The 17,120-nt window shown below is 35.1% G+C and overlaps 1 protein-coding gene and 1 pseudogene across 1 annotated transcript; both read left to right on the top strand.

Annotated features, from left to right (window-relative positions):
• Positions 1–6,545: 6,545 nt before the first annotated feature.
• On the top strand, positions 6,546–7,499 carry LOC106830112 (olfactory receptor 51L1-like; annotated as a pseudogene).
• Positions 7,500–13,682: 6,183 nt separating this feature from the next.
• LOC106830354 (olfactory receptor 52E2) lies at positions 13,683–14,636 on the top strand. The gene has a single exon (XM_014839936.1). It carries the CDS (start codon positions 13,683–13,685, stop codon positions 14,634–14,636), a length of 954 nt encoding a protein of 317 aa, XP_014695422.1.
• The last annotated feature ends 2,484 nt before the right edge of the window (positions 14,637–17,120 follow it).

Raw genomic sequence — 17,120 nt, 5'->3', positions numbered from 1 at the left:
CACTGTGTAAGTGATACAATTTTACTCTTCAGAAATTTTAGAATTTTTGCTGTGACGTTGATAGAAATTTGATTGTAATTAGTTATCTCTGCAATATTATAATTTTTAAGAAAACATATTATTTTCGAGGTACTATAAAATCTGAAGTTTTATGTTTCTTATTTTTTGAGATTATTAGCCATTATTTTTTCAAATATTTCACCCCCTCACAGATTTCTTTCTTCTAAAATTTATTATATATGTTTTTTGACAATTTTACATTGATCTTCCAATATATCCAAATTTTTTCATTTTCTTATATTTCTTCATTAGTGATAATTTAATTATTGCTTTATGACCTGCTATGTACCAGTTTTTGTGGGAGAATCTGCTGGAAATAATCTTCTGTAATTTTATGTACAGAGTTTTTACATATTAATTAGAGCAAGTCTACTGTCTTTTTCCAAATATTCTATATATGAATTTAATTCTATAGAAGTTTTATTAGTTCCCTATTGCTGCCATAAGAAATTATCACAAAATTACTGGTTAAAACAAATTTATTTATTTAAAAAAATTATATTAAATTTATCTTACAGTTTCATATTTAGAAATTCAAAACATATGTCACTGGGTTAAAATCAAGATGTCAGCAGGATAGCATTCTTTTCTAGAAACTTTAGAGGTGAATCCATTTTCTTTTGTTTTTCAGCTTCTAGAGGCTGCCCGCATTCCTTGGCTCATGGCCTCCTTCCATCTCCAAGGCTGGCAATAGCTGATGTCTTAGTTCCTTCAGGTTGCTACCACAGAATATGATAGATTGGGAGGCTGATGTACAACAGAACTATATTCCTCATTATTCTGGAGGCTGGGGAGTCCAAGATCAAGGCACAAGCAAATTTAGTGTCTGGTGAGAAGTCACATCCTGTTTCATAGATGGCTGTCTTCTCACTGCGTCCTCACATGACGAAAGAGGTCAGGGAACTCTCTGGTGTCTCCTTTAAAAGGGTGTTAATTCCATTCATGGGGGCTCCACTTATATGACCTAATCACCTTTCAAAGGCCACATGTCCAAATACCATCACCTTGGGAATAAGAATTCAAGTACGAGTTTTGGAGGGACACAAGCATTGTCTATAGCAGCTGATCAATTGTTTCTCATATACTATCCCTCTAACGTTCTTTCCTGCTGCCTGTCATTTCCACTTTTAAGTACCATTATGATTATGTTGAACCCACCTAGATAATCTAGAATAATCTGTTTTAAGGTCAGATAATTATAAAATTTAATTCCCTCTGCAACCTAAATTTCCTTTTACCATGTAAAGTAATGTATTCACAGGTTCCTGAGGCTAGGATGTGGATATATTTGGGGGACTGTGATATTGTGATTTACAATAAGAAATAAATATTTGGTCTTCATCATCATTTCTGATACAGAACTCCCAAAACACTTGGAACTTTCTGAGCAATAAAGGTGTTTCTTGTTATATTAATGAGATGACTTTTGGACGACACCTAAGGATGGGGGTTTGTTGTCAGGAGAACCGGATATGAATAGAAGGCTGGAATTTTCAGTCTCATGCCCTGATTTCCTGGGAAGGGAGAGAGGCTGGAAGTCGAAACAATAACCAATGGCCAAAGACTTAATCAACCACACTTATGTAATGAAGCCTCCATAAAAGACCAAAAGGGCAGCATTTAGAACTATAAATAAAGGTAAAAAAATAGCTACAATTCTTGATTGTATATTTAAATCTTGGCTTTACTACTTAAGAATCCCATAACTTTGGACATTTACTTAGCTTCTCAATTATATAGTTTCCTCACAGTATTGTAGTAAAGACTCTTAATTTCTTAACTTTGGTTTTAAAATTTTTTCTGTCATAGAATTTCCATTTGAATCTTTAAAAAAATATTCCAGTTTCTTTCTGAGTATTTCAATCTTATCTTTCACTTCCTCCAGTATGTTTAATCATACTTATTAAAAAGACATATGAAAACCATATTATTGAGTCCCCTATGTTTATTCTTGTTTTTTTTTTATTTGATTTTTTTTAAGGTCACATCTGTTTGTCTTTTACCCTGCTTGGTTATGCTAATGCAGAATATTTTTTAAAAAATAAAGTAGAAATGATTTTAGGCCTAGGATAATGCTGTATAATGCTATTCCAGTTTAGAGGATTTATGTTTTTCTTCTAACAGGTAGCTATGTGCACTAATGATCTCAATCTTCTTAGTCAACTCACGATTTGAGATTTTTGAATCTATGTTAGTTCTTCTGAGAACATACCTATTTCTGATTCACATTTACACATAGGGAAGATACCTATGAGATCCCATCCTATAGGGCAGGTAGCCTCTAGGACCTGCCCAGTTCTAGTGTCCATTTTAGTTCCATAATCTCTTTATTTTATTTAGGATGTTACTAAGCTGGAAGACATCCACCCTCATTGTGTATCTAAGCTTGCTTGCCATCAGAGATGGAGTCAGGGTTTCCTTGATACCATCCCACTTAAGCCTCCCTTGGGCATTCTCCATTCCTATGGAAATTCCCACTGTCTTATCCTGAGCAACATTCATCCCTTAGGCCCACAGGCCCCTACTTCTTAGTGCAATGGTAGTAACAATGGTTCCTTCAGGCTTCCAGGGCCCCAAAATAATCAGAAACAAAATTAGAAACTTCTTATCACAGTTATATAAACTGATAACCTTCTATACCTCTTAGGAAACACCACCTTCAACTAGAGCACTCGGTAAGCAAGAATGCAAAGCAGTGAAAATTAATTAAGTGATGGGGAAACAGAAGTGGCCTACAGACTTGAGTAAGTCTCTTGTGAGGGATGAGGGCAAAGCAGAGCTGGAGAAAAGAAATCTGTCAATTTGTAAATAGAAAGGAAGGAAGAAAATATGGGCCAAAGAAAACTGATTGGCTTTGGATAATTGGAGATAGAAGATTCTGGTGAGGTGAAAAATGAGTGAGTTTTGTAAGGAAAAAAAACGTAATGTGATAAAGTAATGTGAGATGAGATGTGGTTGGCTATTTAAGATCAGTGGATAGAGAATATTTGAACAGATGGTGAGAAAGAAGCTCGAACTGTTATATAAGAGGAGGAAAGAATGTCTGTAGTTCAGTGTACAAGGGCGGCAACAACTTGTTTTGAGGTCAGAAATAGTAAAGCTATCAGAGAGTCATCTGGGGGTTTACGCCTGGGAACACAAAAGTCAGGAGGAGGGGGCATTGGAGCAAAATTATAAGTAATGGCAATGGGTTTCCTTTTATTCTGGGAGCAATATGAAGCAATTAACACATTTCAAGTACAGGAATAACTTTACTTGCCCATGTCTTTAATAATTCACTATCACCTATAAGGATATTGATTTGGGGGAAATGGCATAAGTAGAAAGAACGAGATGAGTCAAGAGGCTACTAAAATATTTTAAAAGAAAAATCATGACAGTGGTAAAGAGCTGAAGTTAATAAATTAAAATACTTCAGATGTAGAAACAAAAGCATATGTTGATGAATTGGATAAGGGCAAAAAGATTTGAATAATTGAGGACAATATCTAGTTTTGACCAACTGTATGGTAAGAGTTGCATTTATTAAGATGGAAATAGTAAGGCAGGTATCAAGAATTCATTTTTGTCCATGTGATGTTTGTTGTGCCTTTTATATATACAATCAAAGATATACAGTAGACTGTTGGAAATACTGCTCTGGAGATCAGTATAAGGGATTTTGGGATAATAGGCGGACCAGATACTACTGAATACGTGGTATATAGTTAATATATATGTTGTGGTAACTTCAGAATAATAACTTGGATGCTCAGATTCCTAGCTAACAGAAGTCTCAAAGATCTCATTCCTTTTCTAAGTGAGACTGCCCATTCTGTTCTGGAATCTTTTTTCCCTCAAAATTGGCACTGAATAAAAAAGAAAGTATACAGGTAAGATCATTATAATTATCAGACAGATTTCTGGTTAGAGAAAAAGATTAAGAAGCAATTCATATCTCTTGGCTATACTGAATCTTCACTGGATGAAAAGAAGATGAAAGTGATATAATTCACTTCCCATCCTGAGCCTACCTAGATCATTTTGTGTGATGACCACTCACGGTGTTTTCCTCTATGGAAATATACTCTATAGTCTCCCCTTAGTACCTTCCTCCCCACAATTATCCTTCAAAGAATCATTGTCGTTGTTGCCGTCATCATTCTCATCTTCATCATCATCATCATCACCATGATTGTTTTATGGTCACGATACATAAGGCTTTGAGCTAAGTATTTTATCCACAATATCTCCTTTAATTTTTAGCATAATCCTGTCAAATTGTTATTATCTTCAGTTTACAGAGGAGGCAAATTTGTGTACAGAGAGAAAAAAAGTCATTTATCTAAAATTAAAGAGAGAACAAGTGTTGGAACCAGAATATAACCTAGGTCAATATAACAGCAGAACCAGAAAAGTAGTCTGAACAAGGGAGATCGTGGACAGCTGACTCGTTAAAATCTGACTCAGAAGTCATTGAAATGACTAAAGATGCCTCAGACTGGTCTCCAGATCAGATACCTTCCAGTTTTCAATTAAACTTCGTATTTACTCCTCCTTGGCAGTGGGAGAGAGAGAGGTTATAGAATCAGAGAAATGGTCTGAACTAACTAATCAGTGAGTTGAAAAGAAGGCAGATTTATAAGTTTGGATTATGGATGAGAAATTGGAAAAGAATCAAGAAAAAGGATAATATTGGAAAATCTGGATATTGAAGATAATAATGAGCCAAATGTAGAAAGGAGGGTGGGGTAGATAAGCAAGAATTTGGGGAGCTAATAAGCCAGGCAGATTGAAGAAAATAGCAGGGCCATAAGTATCAGTTCACATAATATGTGGGTATAATTCAATTATAATACGAACAGTCAGAAAGACTGAATTTATCTCTGGAATTTACTTCTTTGATTTTTTGACTATGAGTCTTTCATTTCCTAGATAGTTGTCATTATTAACCATCCCAGACAAATATCTTCTTCATCCAGGGTTTATGTACATTGAACTAGAGGAGATTGAAGAGTATTTGATGTCCTTAAGGGCCAAAGTAGACTTTATAAGACAGGGTTACAAACTGATTTATTAATTTAAAAGCAAAGCAACTTAGGGGCCGGCCCCATGGCCAAGTGGTTATGTTCGCGCACTCTGCTTTGGCGGCCCAGGGTTTCGTCGATTCGAATCCTGGGCACAGACATGGCACTGCTCGTCAAGCCATGCTGAGGCGGCATCACACATGCCACAATTAGAAGGACCCACAACTAAAAATACACAACTATGTACCGGGGGGCTTTGGGGAGAAAAAGGAAAAATAAAGAAAATCTTAAAAAAAAAAAAAAAGCACGAGGTAATTTATTCCATGGTTTGTAAATTCTCAAAACAGAGTTTTGGCGAGCGTGGATGCGTGCCAAGTGAAGAATAAGTAAGATTTTGAGAGGCAACTCATCTTCCTTCCTCCAGAGATATTTTTCTTGACCACGGAAGACGTACTGGATTCTAGTGGAGGGAAATATATTTTCTCATTTAGCCTGAGTAGAAAAGATTTGATTTCAAGGTCAGATGCCAGTAGGATTTTTTCTGAGCATTATAATTTTTTGTTATTTTGTTTTTTCTTGCTTTTGCTTTGAATCATGAATTTCTATTCTCTTTCCACAACTCCTTTCTGGCTATTCTTTTTTATGTTTTGTAGAACCAGTCTCTCTAATTTATCAGTACTGAAACATAATAGAAAGTTCTGAATCTTTAAAATCAGAGTTACCGTCAATTGCATTTTGCTTAAATTATATATTTTATTACAATAAGAGCATTATATATAACAACTACATATTTTAATATAATAATTTTTTAAATTTGCATATTATTCAAGTCTGCTTTAACCTGTAAGCTCTTGGGGATGCTGGTCCATTGATATTAGAACTGACTATCTGTGGATACCAGGCCTGCGGCATCAATTATACAGTTGGAGATGTTAGTGAGAACGGCAACCATGTAGACCAAAACTTGCCTGAATTCTGCAAATATACTTTGCATGGTGTTTTAGTACTATTGAAAAAGCTATTGGGCTCAGAAAAATAAAGGCATTTCATGTAAAGTACTGCAGAAATCATTAAAAAAAAAAAAGGGGTAAACTAAGGCCAGTAACCCTGGCCAAGAAAGCTTCAAGAGAAAATTATAAAATTAAAAATGTTTTCTAGAAGAGGTTGTGTATGTGCTGCTGTGGGTAGTGTCTTCAGAAGAAGATCGTGCATATTCAGAGAGGATATTTATGGATCTACAACTGAGAAGCAGAAGGGAAGGTCCTTGTGGTTTTAAAGTGGATAGTTTACTTAACTAATGAAACTTAGCAATGAAATGAAGAAAGATAAAACAAAAATGTGGGGATGAATTTAGGAGTGATTATAGATTAGGACTGAAGTCTTGTTCTAATTTCTTCCTGACACAGATGCTGATCTTATCACTGCCTTCCACCGTGGAGTGTGATCATGAAACTGGATTGTAGTTTGACAGGAAGTTCTATGGCAACCTAAAACTCCAGCAATTCCCTGTCTTCCACATTCTATCTCACAGGTATCCCTGGATATGAGGAATTTCACCACTGGATTTCCATCCCATTCTGTCTCCTCTACCTGGTTGGAATAATGGGTAACTGCACCATCCTGCATATCGTGTGGACAGACCCCAGGCTCCATGAGCCCATGTACTACTTCCTGGCCAAGGTTTCTCTCGCTGACATGGGCATGTCCATGTCCACAATGATATCACTCTTCAGTGTGTTGTGGTCCATTTCCAGGGAGATCCAGCTCAACATCTGTGTGGTCGAAATGTTTTTCATTCACACTTTCTCCTTCACTGAGTCATCTGTGATCCTGGCCATGGCCCTTGATGGCTATGTGGCCATCTGCCACCCCCTGCAGTATGTGACCATTCTCACCCCAAGACTTACCACTAAAATTGGAATTGCAGCCCTGCTTAGGAATGCCTTTGCTGTGATTTCCCTTCTGGCCTGCCTACCTTTCTTTCCCTTCAGCCACTCCTACATCATTTCTCATTCCTATTGTCTGCGCCAGGACATGATCCGCCTTGCCTGTGCTGACAGTAAGTTTAATGTTATATATGAATTAGTTGCGATCATAGTGTTGTGGGGGCATGGACTCTCTGGGTACTTTTCTATCATGTTTTCATCCCTTATTCAATATTAAGAATTTCATCCCGTGCAGGGAGGTTTAAGGCCCTCAACACATGTGCATCTCACATCTGTGCTGTCCTCATTCTGTATGTACCTGTGTTGGGGCTATTGTCCATCATTTGTCAAACACTCATCTCCCCTCATCCACTTCTTCATGGCTCATATCTACTTATTAGTTCCACCTGTGCTCAATCCCATACTCTATAGTATGAACACGAAGCACATCTGCCCAGGAGTTCTGCGCCTGCTTCCTCCTCCAAAAATCAGATCTACTGTGATGTAGACATGTCCTCAAGACAATGACGGCATCAGTCTTAATGATGGAAATACACAATGATTTGTCTATTATTGGTATGTTGGCACCAGAGTTACTTACAAAAGCAGAAAAGAGCAGAAAAAGAGCTAACAGAGCAACACAAAAATGTCCTAAAGGAGAGAGTTGGTGTCCACTGGGAGTATACAGCCTGCCTTAACATCTACACAAACACTCAGTCTGTAACAGTGCCCTGAACTTACAGATGTTGTGCCTGAGCCAGCATCTTAACTGCTGCTGGCTGTATAGTTTGAGAAACCTAATGCAAATTAAAAGTTACCTGGCCTTTTGCTAAAAATTCAGGGAAAAAAGAGCTTTTATTTTTCTTCTATGGTCTCTCTCTTTAACAATTATGATATTTTTAATTTTCCCATTTATCTTGCTCTCTTTTAGGCATGGGGATACCTGTGGGGTAAATGCAAACACGCACAGGGAGATGGGTCCCTCTCTTGTAAACTGGAGGATTGGTTATGGGTGTGGATAGGATAAGGGTCAGGAGCATGCCAAGGACAAAGGGCAGCAGCAGCAATATCTGGTCAGGGGTAAGGCAGCAGGCAGCCAAGAAATCATTCTGGGGGGATGCGGAGGGTACAGCTCATATAAATATATATGAATCAGGCTCCAAGCCCCAACCACTGCCCCATTTTCATGTAAGATTTCTATTACAGCACATAAATTCAAAGATAAAATTGTTTAAAAAATTCAAGATGGCATTAAACTCCAAGCACCACAGAGCATTAAACCCCAAGTGTTGGTCCCCTTTTTGAAAGTAGAGTCCTGAGTTCAGCACTGGTAACACACCCACAAAGAGCCTGGTGGAATTAAATAAGCCTCTACAAGTCCAACTTTTGAAATATATTGGTTAGTTAGTATATGCGAGGAAGAAAGAAGTCAAAAAGGCTGTGTAAGACCATACCTGCACCAATAAAGTTTTTATTTTTCATAGAATAAGTAGATTTCCTTGAAACATCTAAGACACAATGTTAGCATCTGCTTAGTTGTTGGTAAGTGTACAGGGTTCCATTACAAAACTTTATGTTAATTTTTCCTATTGGACATAACTCAAAATTTAATCATGACGTTAAACATCAATAAAAAGAATTGAAAGAGTAAATGATTACATTTGAGATTAGCTGTGAATTTGAAATGATTTGATGGAGTAAAACAGAAGGAGCAACTGAAAGAAAAAGGAAAACAAAATTAAGAGGTTAAATGATCTGTCCATGTCACTTTACTTCGTAAATTCATAAAGCAGGTACAACAGAAGCATTCTAACTTGAGAGCTCTTGTTCTCGAGCAGAATATTGTACTATGCCCCTAAATGGTGATCTGGGATGGTGAGTGAGAGAATGAACTCCATCAATCACTGTGCATTCTGAGATGGAAAAAGTTCACTAAAGTTTAACAGTCTCACAATGTAATCAAGAAACCTCACTTTTTCCTGCCTTCATTTCTTTGGAAGTCATGGCTGTCTATTCATGACTCAGGGTCAGATCCTTAGAGACCTTGTATCCTTTACCACAACGGGCTCTAGGGGATTTTCTTTGAAAGCTCCTCCCTGGCAAAGAGCAATGCCTTCACAAAGACCGAGCAGATTGAGACAAAACAGATGGGATTCCATCCTGGTACTCAGTCTGGTGAGTCTTCCCTTTCTTCTAGCTCACAATGTATCCATAGGACACAGTGATGGATGAAGGGAAAGAGGAGGAAGAGAGGAGACATGGGGTAAGTTTGGGAGAAAGAAGACTAATAATGAAACTTAGGGAAAAAATAATATCATGTTTAGGAAAGGTTGTATAATCCTAGTAAAAGCAATTGGATTTCAGCCTAAATTCATTCAAGGTACATTTTTAAAAAATTAGTCTGCCTAATGTCTAAAGAACGATGGATAGCTAGTATCTTTGGAACATGGCTCAAAGTATTTTAGAATTGTCTGTTCTAAAATTAAAGTTTTAAATAGTAAGGGTTTATTTATGCTTATTATTTCTATACTCTACACGAGGAAACTGAGGCATAGGGATGCTAAAGTTCTTGTGCAGCTAATCAGTAATACTTTTTAATTTGCTCTCCTCGAACTCTAGAGTGAATAAATCATGAAGCTAGGTTTCAGCACAATTAGTCTGACTGCAGAGCTCATGCTCTCTAGCACTAGAAAGCCCTGTGCTATCATCAACCCAAGAAGTGAAGATGATTTGAACCATCCCCATTAAGATGAACTCAAGTGTGCTGATTTTAATCATATTTTTAGAAATAGAATCAATTGTCTTTAAAAAAAAAATAGGTGGAAATGGGAAAAGGGTCATGCTCATATTTTTGAATTGACCAAATCATGGAGTGATAATGACATTTACTGAGACAGACAACAGTAAAAGTAAGATCAAGTTAGAGGTAGAGTTTGGTAGAAGCAGGGTTGAGGATTCAATTGAAAAAATATTTTATTTGCAATATTTTTGCAAGAGAAAAAGTGGAAGGAATTACCCATGAGGTATCTGGTTATGTGAATCTGAACTTGCTATAATTCTGAGGGCTGGTAATATATACTTAGGATTCTTCATTATAAAGATTGCTATTAAAGCAATGGATGTGGATGAGATTATTCATAGACATTAAATTCAATGAGAAATAACAGGAGCTGAAGCTGAAGGTTAAGAATCGCCAATATTTAATGAACGGTCAGAAGAACAAATGTCTTTAAAGAAGAATAAGAAGATGAAACCAGAGATGTAGAAAGAACATCAGAGATGTTCAATATCACAGCATTTGTCTTTCTAGAACTTACAAAAATGTACTTATAGAATGTGTTTTACAGTTACAGATGTCAGAACACAAGGTAATGATGACATTTAAAGGAAAGCATCTGATCTTATTACAGTTCTAAGTATTTATAAATCAGAATGTCTTATAATTTTGAGAAGTTCTACTCTGTATTAATTTTAATAGTAGATTGCAACATTAAATTCAAGTATTGATGTAGAGCTTATTTTACTATTGGTGGGATAGTTCTGTGAATTTATTTTTAGAAATTTTTTCCTTTGAATATCCTTGTTTATGAATACTGCATCAGATTATATATAACATTTTATTATGCATAATTGCAACAGTCTCAATTTTAAAATTTTTCAGAACAGTTTCTCACACATAGAACACGTTCAATATTATTTATTTAACGAATGAAAAATGCATACGTGCATGAAATTATTAACAAGAAAGTTAGAGAACAAATTATATCTGGTCTATATCTTTATAGTCATTAATAATTTTAACATTAATTTCTTACTTGATGCAATAGACTATGCTAAGTGATGCTGGAGATACAAAAATAAATGATATATATCCTTTCTATTACTAAAAGATTCATATTCTGTGAATATCTGATAGAATTTTTACATTCACAAATAAAGTGCACATCATAAGCATGCAGCTTGATTAATTATTTACTAACTTATTATACTGGTGTAGCCAGTATATAAATGAATAAACAGACATTATCGGTTCCCTGAAAGTCCCACTCAGGCCTACTTCCAATATTCCACAAGGTAACAATTATCCTGACTTCTTAGACTATAGGTTAGTTTTTACTGTTTTCAACTTTTATATAAATGGTTAACTTCTTTCTCTTATCATTACTTTGTAATATTCTTCCATGTTATGGCATGCAGTTGCAGACTGTTCATATGTACAGCATTTTACTATGTAAATATACTGAACTATATTTATTTGTTATACTGTTGATGGACATTTGGTAAGTGGTTGACATTTTAAATTAAATATAAACATGCAAACATGAGTGATACTTGTGACAAAGCTGTAATATAGATTGACATTAGAACTTTTGGGGACACAGAGGAAGAAGGGATCAAGTCTGTATGAGGCCATTCACCAGTGCCCTACATATATATCTGAATTAGACCTTGTAGGATGCTTTTAATATTTTGTTTGATGGAACTTTCCGTTATTGTTGACATGTTTTTGTTTACTAGAAGCTTGGACGTAAAACTGATATTTTTACCAATTTAAATGCGATAGAATCAAGGAGAAAATATCAAGGTGGTTCTATGGTAACATCAAATGGATAGAATACCTGTGGAAGGAGTAAAACTTCAAGAGGATTTAAATATGAGATTGCAGGTATCCTTGATTTGGAGGATAACCAAGATTATTAACAACTTTTCTTTTAATACATCATCTCACTGTAACTATGTCACATTTAAACTTTTGTAATTCCTGAAGGCCTTGTCAACAGGTTCAAGAATATTCCTTTCCACTTTCGTATAGCCATAGAAGTTATATGCTGCCCCTGGGGTTTTATGAAATTTATTCTTTAACAATCACCTAACAAAACTGTTTAATGTTCACTGGAGCATAAAGATTTATATAGCTGAGAAATGAGAAATATACTTATATTTATATATTCCTTTTTACACATTCCCCATATTTCCACTCTAATATTTTGTGTTCCTTGTCCTTATGTTCCACTTCATTTGTTCATACCACTTTCTGACTACTTACATAATATTTACGCTCTGCACTATTGTAGGATATAATTGTATGATCTAATTTCCAGTTATTTTATTTGCAAACACAAATATGGTATCATTTTTTTCCTGTTACAAAAGCTAGAGAAGAAGCTTTTTTTGTACCTTTAGCAATCAAATGTACAACTAGTACTTAAATTTCCCATTGACTGAGAAACTATTGCATGTATGTATCCTGGAAAAAGGAAAATTTGATTTTTTTTTGCTGATTTCCACCCATGAGATTCACGGAAAGTCTTGCCTCCATGAGTGATTCCTACTTTTACTCCTCATGTTATTCATTGTCGTACCTTTTAAAAGTATTGACAGTTCCATTGCAATGACATAATCTTATGGAAATAGCCTCTATTTCTATTGGAAACTGCCACAGTGTTTCTGGATAACAGTGTCTCTTGTTCCTACCTAGTTTTGTGTCTCTTCATGTTTACCATCCATACGCAACTGCTCCTTCCAGAAGCTGCTAATCACAGGCACTCTTCTTGGTTTTTTCCATCACTTTATATCAATGCCTAGATAATACCCTGTGTTCATTGCTGAAAATGAGGTCATAATTTGCATTACTGTTCTGGAATCTTCAAATGATCAGAAGAGAGACTTTTTACCACTAAATGATTATACATTAGAAGAAAATAAATGCTTCAGGAATACTTCCATATCAAATGTTATAAGCAAACTACCTGAAAACAAATAATAAGGATTTAGGTAACTTTGGAAATGATTGAATTACTATGCACTTAATTTAACAATTCTCCTAATTTTTTTGACTCTTTAGTTTTTGATTGACATTTTCACGTGTCTTAAACTCCTAAAGTCACAAGTGACTCAGCTATAAATGAGAAATGTTAACATATTTTATTCAAATGGATGTTGTAAGTTTTATAAAATATCGTGTATTTGTATAACGTGCCTGGAAAATTGTGTGTGTGTATGTGGTACCTGTATATGTAACATTTGTAAGGCATACATTATCTTTTCCTTTATTTCCATCTTCTTTCAATTTCCATTAACTACTTTACTCCCTAGCTTAATTTCCCAGATCTTCCATTACAAGCATTTTAAATTTATGACAAGGCTCTTAAAGTCTTTGATCTTTTGATCACTTATATGTAAAATATGAAATATTAAAGTTCTCCTTGAAAATTTTTTTTTAAATTAGAGGTGTTTTTGCACAGAGTCTGATAAAAAGCCTTTCAAATCACAGCAGTTGGTAGTTGATGTTGCTGTTTTCTTTATTATTCCTTTTCTTATTTTGTAATAATAATGATGAAATATTAACAGATGAATCAGTTTTAATTCTTGAAAGTAATTTTTAGTATTTCAGCATAAATTTTGATGAATTTGTGTAGTGAATAGTTATTATCCATCCAATGTGTTAATCCCTGTATGTTGTAATTCAATCAACTGGAATTAATGGACATCACTATATTTAGAGGCTAGCAGAATTTGAAATTCGTCAACATGGGAGGGGGGTTCTGTTGGTGATGATTCTGATAATGAGAGAAAGTAGCTAATTAAGTGTTTTTATATTATCTTTATCTGAAAAGGTACAGAAAACTATCTGGTGACATGTATATGGGGTGAGCATACGTTTCTGAAGACCTATGAATTAACAAATAGGATGTTCCTCCCCAATTATACCCAGTTGCACCTCTCCTCCTTCTTGTTGCTGGGAATCCCGGGAATGGAAACATACCACATCTGGATTGGCTTTCCCTTTTGTGCTGTGTATCTGATTGCAATCATAGGGAATTTCATTATTCTATTTGTGATCCAGGCTGAGAGCAGTCTACACCAGCCTATGTTCTATTTTCTGGCCATGTTGGCCACCATCGACTTAGGTCTCTCTACAGCTACCATTCCTAAGATGCTTGGGATCTTCTGGTTCAATCTCAGAGAGATCATCTTTGGAGCCTGCCTCACCCAGATGTTTTTCATTCATAACTTCACACTTATGGAATCAGCAGTCCTCTTGGCAATGGCTTATGACCGTTATGTGGCCATCTGCAACCCACTCCGATATAGCACCATCCTCACCAACCAGGTTGTTCGTATGATTGGTCTTGGTGTGTTAGTGAGGGCATTTATTTTTATAATTCCATTTGTATTTCTCATTTTGCGATTGCCCTTCTGTGGGAATCATGTCATTCCCCATACCTACTGTGAGCACATGGGTCTTGCTCGCCTATCTTGTGCCAGCATCAAGATCAATATTATTTATGGCTTATGTGCAATTTGTAATCTAGTGTTTGACATCACAGCCATTGCCCTTTCTTATGGTCAGATACTCCACGCTGTTTTCCGTCTTCCCTCCCGTGAAGCCCGGCTGAAGTCCCTCAGCACCTGTGGTTCTCACGTGTTTGTAATTCTTGCTTTCTATACGCCAGCGCTCTTTTCCTTTATGACACATCGCTTTGGCCGAGATGTCCCCCGTTATATTCACATACTTCTGGCCAATCTTTATGTTGTAGTGCCACCAATGCTCAATCCTGTCATATATGGAGTCAGAACTAAGCAGATCTATGACCATGTGAAGAAAATAATATTAAAGAAACAAGGAAAGGAAAAAGAGTGAGACCTAATACATATGAGGTTCAGTATGCTATTTTATGAACCTTAAGTCAGAGAAATGCTTTCTCATAAAATTTATGTTAAAATAAGTATCTATATTGGCTCTCTTCTTTAGTGTTTAAATGCACTTAATTTCCATATGTTTTTCAGATCATGATTCCCAATGTCCATTGTTGTATTCTCTTTGTCCATTATAATTTCATTTAGCAGGTTATATCATTTTTCTCGATTCTTTTTAGTATCTGCCTTGTATTTATTGCATGAAAAGTTTTAAATCCATTCATTGTTGCTAGATTAATTGATGTTTCATGACCTTGTTTCTTTTCCTAATATAATTGTAATCATTTCTGAATGTCCATTTGTCTATTTATAACTGCAGGATACTGGAAATAAATAATAACTATGCCACTTTCCCTGACTTTGTGGAACATACAGAGTTTAAGTTAGTCAGTAAGCTCTACAGTCGTTTTCTTTCTTTCATCCTTTTAATAGCTTGATATTAAAATTTGTCTCCATTTACAAGTACCAAAGAATTTACATTTAAAACAATCTGACAATTTTAGTATTTTAAATGCACTACTAATTTCATGCACGTTTAACATAATTATTATTTTCTATTAAATTTACTGTCTTATATTTACTATCTTTTACTTAAACCTGAGCTATAGATCTTTCACAACAAAGATTTTCTTCTTTTGAATTATTCTGTATTATTACCTTAGGTCCCATCTGCTTTAACTTTACTTTAGTTTTATTTATTTATTTGGTGAGGAAGACTGGCCCTGAGCTAACATCTGTGCCAATCTTCCACTATTTTGTATGTCAGATGCTGTAGCAGCATGGCCTGATAAGTGGTGTGTAGGTCTGTGCCTGGGATCTGAAACCGTGAACCCCGGGCTGCTGAAGTGGAGCATGCAAACACAAATGCTACACCACTGGGCCACCCCCTTGCTTTAATTTTAAAAGTAATTTTCACAATTACTTCAGCCATTGACATACAGATGCCCATGCAACTTAACAAATTTTAATATAAATTAGCAATCTTACCACTTTTTGTTAATAAAGGATCTTAGAAAAATTTTAGTCCATTTATCTACTTTCTGACACATATTATTATTGGTTTAGTTTACTTCTCATAAAATTTAAAACTTACACACAAATGGTAATTGTTTTGAATAGTCAATATTCATTTAAGTGATTCAAAACATTTACTATTTCCATTGCTAGTCATTCCTCCTTGCATCTTCAAAATTCCACTTGTAATGATTTTACTCACGTCTGAAAAATAAACTGAAATATTTCCTTAATGTAGTTTTGCTAGTGGTGAGTTTTCTGTTTTTCCTTGCTTAAAATGACTGTTTCATCTTGATTTTAAGGTTATTTAGAGAATATAGAATTCTAAACTGGGTTTTTTTCGCAGCTTTATAGAAGTATGATCGAGAAATAAAAATTGTCTGTATTTACCTTGTATAATGTGATTTTGTAAAGGTGCACACATGATGAGTTAATATATGGATACATTAGGAAATTATTACCACCATCAAATTAACACATCCATCAGCTCCATCAACGGGAGAAATTTAAAATCAATATGATCTATAATCACATATCTTTGGTTTACCATGTAAGACTTGCTGCCAAATTTAGAAATTTTCCTTTATTCACCCTGGCCCTTCCTTTTTGACCAAATGTCCTTCTTTCTCAAGTACAGACTTCAACAGTTTCTTACTGAGAGTCTCCTGGTGCTAACTTCTCTGTTATCTGTTCATTTAAAGTTTTCTTTATTTCACCCTCTTCTTGGATGTTACTTTTCTAGATACACAATTTCATCCTCAAATTATTACATTTCTTTAGCCTTTTGAAGTCATTATCCTACAGTCTTCTGGAACCTATTGTTAGCTTGAAGAAGTCTGTTTTTGGCCAAATTGTCATTAATTTGTAGCCAACTATCTTTCCTCTCTTACTGTCATTAAATTCTATAGCTTTCTTTGGTGTTCTGTAGTTTCATATGAATAAATTTCATAGGCATTACGCTAAGTCATAAAAATCAGACATAAAAGACTACATACTGCATAATTCTGTTTAAATGAAATTCTAGAGAAGGCAAGCTATAGTGGGGATAGTGTTTAAGCATCCATGTTTTAAAGTTCCCTTGATGATTCTTAGATTTAGCTGAGATTGAGCTGCAACTGTGCAAATTGAAGCACAGAGAAATTGGTTGACCACTGAGAAAATATTTTAGTCATGTACTTCACCCCTCAAGCTAAAAATATGAAAGGAATCAACATTTATTAAGCATTTGTGAAGTTCCAAGCTCTTTATTGTGTGATTTGTATATAAAATTACTTAAATCTCACAATCTTTTTTAGAGTTAATTGTCATAAATTTCCACATGATAAATAGCTGAACAAACTCATATTTAAGGCGTTAGTGAGTAAAGGAGCTAAAATTTGCAGGCTGTCAAGTTCTAAAGCTATATTTTTCCTAT

This window comes from Equus asinus, chromosome 20 (genome assembly GCF_041296235.1).
Source record: "Equus asinus isolate D_3611 breed Donkey chromosome 20, EquAss-T2T_v2, whole genome shotgun sequence".
In the NCBI taxonomy this organism is placed as follows: Eukaryota; Metazoa; Chordata; class Mammalia; order Perissodactyla; family Equidae; genus Equus; species Equus asinus.
The sequence above is the reverse complement of the archived record's forward strand: the minus strand, read 5'-3'. Positions and strand labels throughout refer to the sequence as shown.

Coding starts and splice junctions, on each gene's coding strand:
- LOC106830354 (XM_014839936.1), top strand. CDS start 13,683: ATGTTCCTCCCCAATTATACCCAGTTGCACCTCTCCTCCTTCTTGTTG.